Genomic DNA, 4,227 nt, shown 5'->3' on the forward strand with positions numbered 1-4,227 from the left:
TTCACCCTTGTAAGAGTGAATAAGAGATATAAATCATAAACTAATTATATCAGTGCCACCCTAATTACATCACATCTTCCAATACTCCCCCTCAAGCTGGAAGGTCATGGCAGTAATCCCAACTTGAACCAAATAACATAAATGAAGTAATAATCTCCTCCATAACGGTGTCCCAACTGTTACGATATGTTAAAATGTATATTAAATATAATTTATGTTCATCATTGTTGTATAATTTAGGATATGTACATAGGGTTATTTGATTAGGCTTAATGGGATTGGGGGGGGGGGGGGGGGTGGTGGTTATATAAAGACATGGAAAATATTAAGACATATCCACATATAAACTCAAGGATCATGGAGGATCTACATTACTCTAGGCACACCATCACTCCTCTGAAAAACCTAGGAAATAAATCGTCCTTGTCAACACGTACCTTTCAAATTCCTTTCCAAATCATTCACTGTTGTAATCTTAGCCATAAAGGACGGTTACTGATCTGATAAAAAAGCTTCACCGCAGTGCTCGTAATGGAGGAAGGAGACCGAAAAGGGAAGTCTCATTCTTTAAGCTTTAGCTTAGTTAATTGGAAACGTAGCGTTCAGGTTTGTCTTAGGATGAGAAGTCAGGTGGACCTAGCTTTCAACTCTAATGGGGTCGTCTATATAGCTAGCTGCCTAATATATTCTCGTGGCCGGTTGGTTTGAAGAGGATGAGGACTGTACCAACTTCCAAGCTTGCCTGTTACAGGGTCACTTCATATTATTCCTCACCAAATCCTTCCCAGCTTTCATTTTGCCATAAAATATGAGAAAGACAACTCCTAAACTAATTACTTTCTCTTTTTATTTGTTAATGATTCAAGGGCAAAGGAAGTGGTTAGGACGTCCTATCATAATCTCTTTAATACGTTTAATTAAAGTTAGGTGGTCAGTATCATACTCCTATCTTCCTGTCATTTCATTATTTCCAGCAAAAGCTGTTCGAATTTCAATATGAATGGCATCGCTAAAACAAATATCGAAGCGTTTCTGTCTCTCGATCATAAATTCCACTCTTTTGCTTCAAAGCTACCTTCGACTGCAAGACTTCTTTCTCCTGAATTGGGAAGAAGAGTACTGGTTCACCTGTTTCCTTTTATGACAAATAGGAGAATTGTTTTCTGCTAACGGCAATATTCCAGTCAATTTATGATTGAAAATATTGTTCCCGGAGAATATTGAATTATTTCATAGCTGTCGGTTTACGAGTGAAGGAATAAACTACCAACCGGAGTTGGAGAATGATATAAAGGTGATGAAGAATCCGTCGAGGGAGAAAGCTGTAATCAGCCATGGATTGTTGCATTTGTGGCCCGATGGCTTCTGTTTTCAGGTCTCCAAGGAATACCATCTGCACAAGCTGCTACGAAGGAGGGAGAAGCATGATAGCCTTCTTGAACATGCATGAGGTTGACGGAGCTGTTGATCGATCAAGGGACTCTGTGCAGTTGCAGTCCAATTCCACCAAGGCAAGAAGATATCTCCGTAACGGTTCTTTTCTTTTTTTGAGCTCCTTTGGTGGTTTTTGTTTCTTTCTGACTCCGAAAGGAGAAAGTTTTGTTTTGAAATTTTGATCGAAGAAGAAATGGGTAGTTTTTCTTAAGGAGATCTATACAACTATTTCCAAGAATAATCGATATGATTGCTTCTGGGTAGCGAATGAGAACTCCTACCACTACAGAGAGAAGTTCATCTTCATTTATATTTTTTTCATCTCTAGGTTTTCAATGTTCTTTTAGGGAATTTTGCAAGCATGGAACTACATGAACGAGATGAAGAATCACCAAGAGGAAATGAAAGAGAGAATGGATTTTTTGGAGGGATTTTCTGTTGCATTTAGGGAGAAAATGCATGCAGACATTGAATTGAAAGCAGGGAATGGAGTACCTATACCTGCCCATAGAGCTCTGCTGGTAAGCTTGATATATATATTTTTTAATTTTTATTTGAGATTTACTGAGTAAGCAAAAGGCAAAGGCAACTGAGTCTTATTTTCTTGCCTTGGAAGAGCAGAAAACCTGATTCCTCCCACTAAGAGCAAATACTATTAGCCAATCAGTCGAGACCCACAATATGGATAGTGGCGTCTCAAGAACCCCTTGGCCATTCCATGCCCAAATACGCTTCTCTTCCAAACCATGTCATGCTGAAATTTAACTATCTTGTTCGCCTTTGGGCATGTAAATGTCGCAGGCTACAAGATCTGAAATCTTTCAAACCATGCTAGACTGGGACGAGTTCAAGGCCCCTTCAAGTGACACCATCTCCCTTCCGGAGCTCAGCCATGAAGAGCTTCAGTGCCTCCTTCAGTTCCTTTACAGTGGTAGCTTGTCCAGTGAGAACACAGAGCAGCATGTCTATTCCATGCTTGTGGCAGCTGACAAGTATGATATCCCTTTCTTGAAAAAGCTATGCGAGAAACGGATTCTTGGCTCATTGGATGCATCGAATGCCCTGGAGGTTCTTGAGATTTCAGAGATTTGCTCCAACAAGATACTCAAAGAGAGTGCCATGAGCTCCATAGTGAAACACATGGAGGAGATAGTGTTTTCGCCTGGATTTGAAAGGTTTGCATTGAAGAACGCTCACTTATGTGTGGAGATCACGAGGGCATTGTTCCGAGAGAATAAAGATAAAAAGCTTGGTGGAACATCTCAACATGCATCTTTCACATAGTTGTATCTTAAATACATTATTGATACAGGTTTCAATTTTTAACCAAGATTCTGAAACTGGAGGGGAGAACATAGAAGAACTTGCAAAAAAGTTCTTGTTGTCTTCAATCGTTGTTCATTTGTGAGTACTTGCATGAGTCTGTAAAACAGTGGATAGAGGAAGTAAATATTGTAGTAGATTGAGGTGAAGGCCCAAATTGTTAACTCTTTTGGAACTGTAGAATCTTATTTGCCGACAGCAAATTGTAGAATCCATATAATACCTAATAATGCTGATTATTGGGGATAAAGAGTAACTTTGGAAGATGGTATGTTCTCCATTTTACCATCTCTGGAAGTGTAGAATCTTTGAGAGAAGTGTGGAATGAAGATAAGTTTTCAGTAATCATTAAGAAGAGAATATAACGTAATTTCTGGCCTTGGTCAGACAAAACCACCATTAGAAAAGCAATTGCACAGCCGAACCATAGTTCTACCTCAAACTCTGGAAGATACTGCAAAGAATATCGTTATCTGGAATTAATGAATTCTAATCACCTGAGATCGCGTAGAAATAACATTTCAGAAAAGTACGTTAACGTTGGATTTTATTAAGAAGTTGCTTGCATCTCTGACAAAGAAGAGCGAGCGAAGACAGCCATTACACAGAGAATCAGAGGTGGTGGCGAAGAGAGCCACTACTCACAGAAACCAGATGTAGCGGCGAAGACAGCCATTTCTCAGAGAAATCAGAGGTGGACGTTTCGACTCCCCTTCACATGTCTGTCCCTGTGGCCACCCACTTCTGTATTTTTTGTTCTAAATTCTCTCTATTTTTATTGTCTTTTGGCTCTCCTTCCTACTTCAATCATGTATGTCAAGCTTTGCATTTAGCACATTTATTTGTAAAGAAGCCTGATTTTTCTCACTGATTGGAGTGGCTCCTCTTACCATTTTCTATGCCGAAATATAAAGGGTTTTGAAAATACCTATTTGATTACCTTGGTCAACGTTCTTATGATTACTGTAGGTTTTGAAATTTGTGGTATAGATACCAAATCTTGAGGATAAGAATGGTTACTTAGAAGTTGCATGAGATAGCTATGGTAGAAGCATATTTATGTTGTGTTAGAGTTCGTATTCAAGTTTGGATTTCAATGACATTTTGATTTCCTTTCCTTCAAAATTCCTCTCCTTCTCTTCTTGCCTCTTTGTAGTACAAAGACATTGTCAATTCATCCTGGAATTCCCCTTCTTTTGAGACAAGCTCTCCTTCTAAGACGGTGCAGAAAATTGAACTATTCTTACGTAACATTTTGAACTCTATTAGAGCTCCAATAGACCACTATAATTGACTCGGTAAGAGGTTATCATAGAGACAATATTCTTGATGTTGACTCAAGTCCCTGATTTTGATGATAACAAATTGAACTATTCTAGCCTAAAATTTTAAACTCTATTAGAGGTCCTATAGACCACTATAATTGACTTTGTAAGACGTTATCATAGAGACAATATTCTTGTTGTTGAT

General features: G+C 38.6%; 1 protein-coding gene across 1 annotated transcript; it reads left to right on the top strand.

Annotated features, from left to right (window-relative positions):
* The first annotated feature begins 1,248 nt into the window (after positions 1 to 1,248).
* LOC137942676 (BTB/POZ domain-containing protein At3g56230-like) lies at positions 1,249 to 2,946 on the top strand. Its single transcript, XM_068788408.1, has 3 exons — positions 1,249 to 1,511; positions 1,782 to 1,955; positions 2,236 to 2,946. The coding sequence occupies exons 1-3, from the start codon at positions 1,335 to 1,337 to the stop codon at positions 2,716 to 2,718; spliced, it is 834 nt and encodes a 277-aa protein (XP_068644509.1). The 5' UTR covers positions 1,249 to 1,334; the 3' UTR covers positions 2,719 to 2,946.
* Positions 2,947 to 4,227: the final 1,281 nt, after the last annotated feature.

Source organism: Aristolochia californica, unplaced genomic scaffold (genome assembly GCF_029961685.1).
Source record: "Aristolochia californica isolate CCGP_79_NKW_82.1479 unplaced genomic scaffold, dmAriCali1.0.hap1 SCAF_10, whole genome shotgun sequence".
NCBI lineage: Eukaryota > Viridiplantae > Streptophyta > Magnoliopsida > Piperales > Aristolochiaceae > Aristolochia > Aristolochia californica.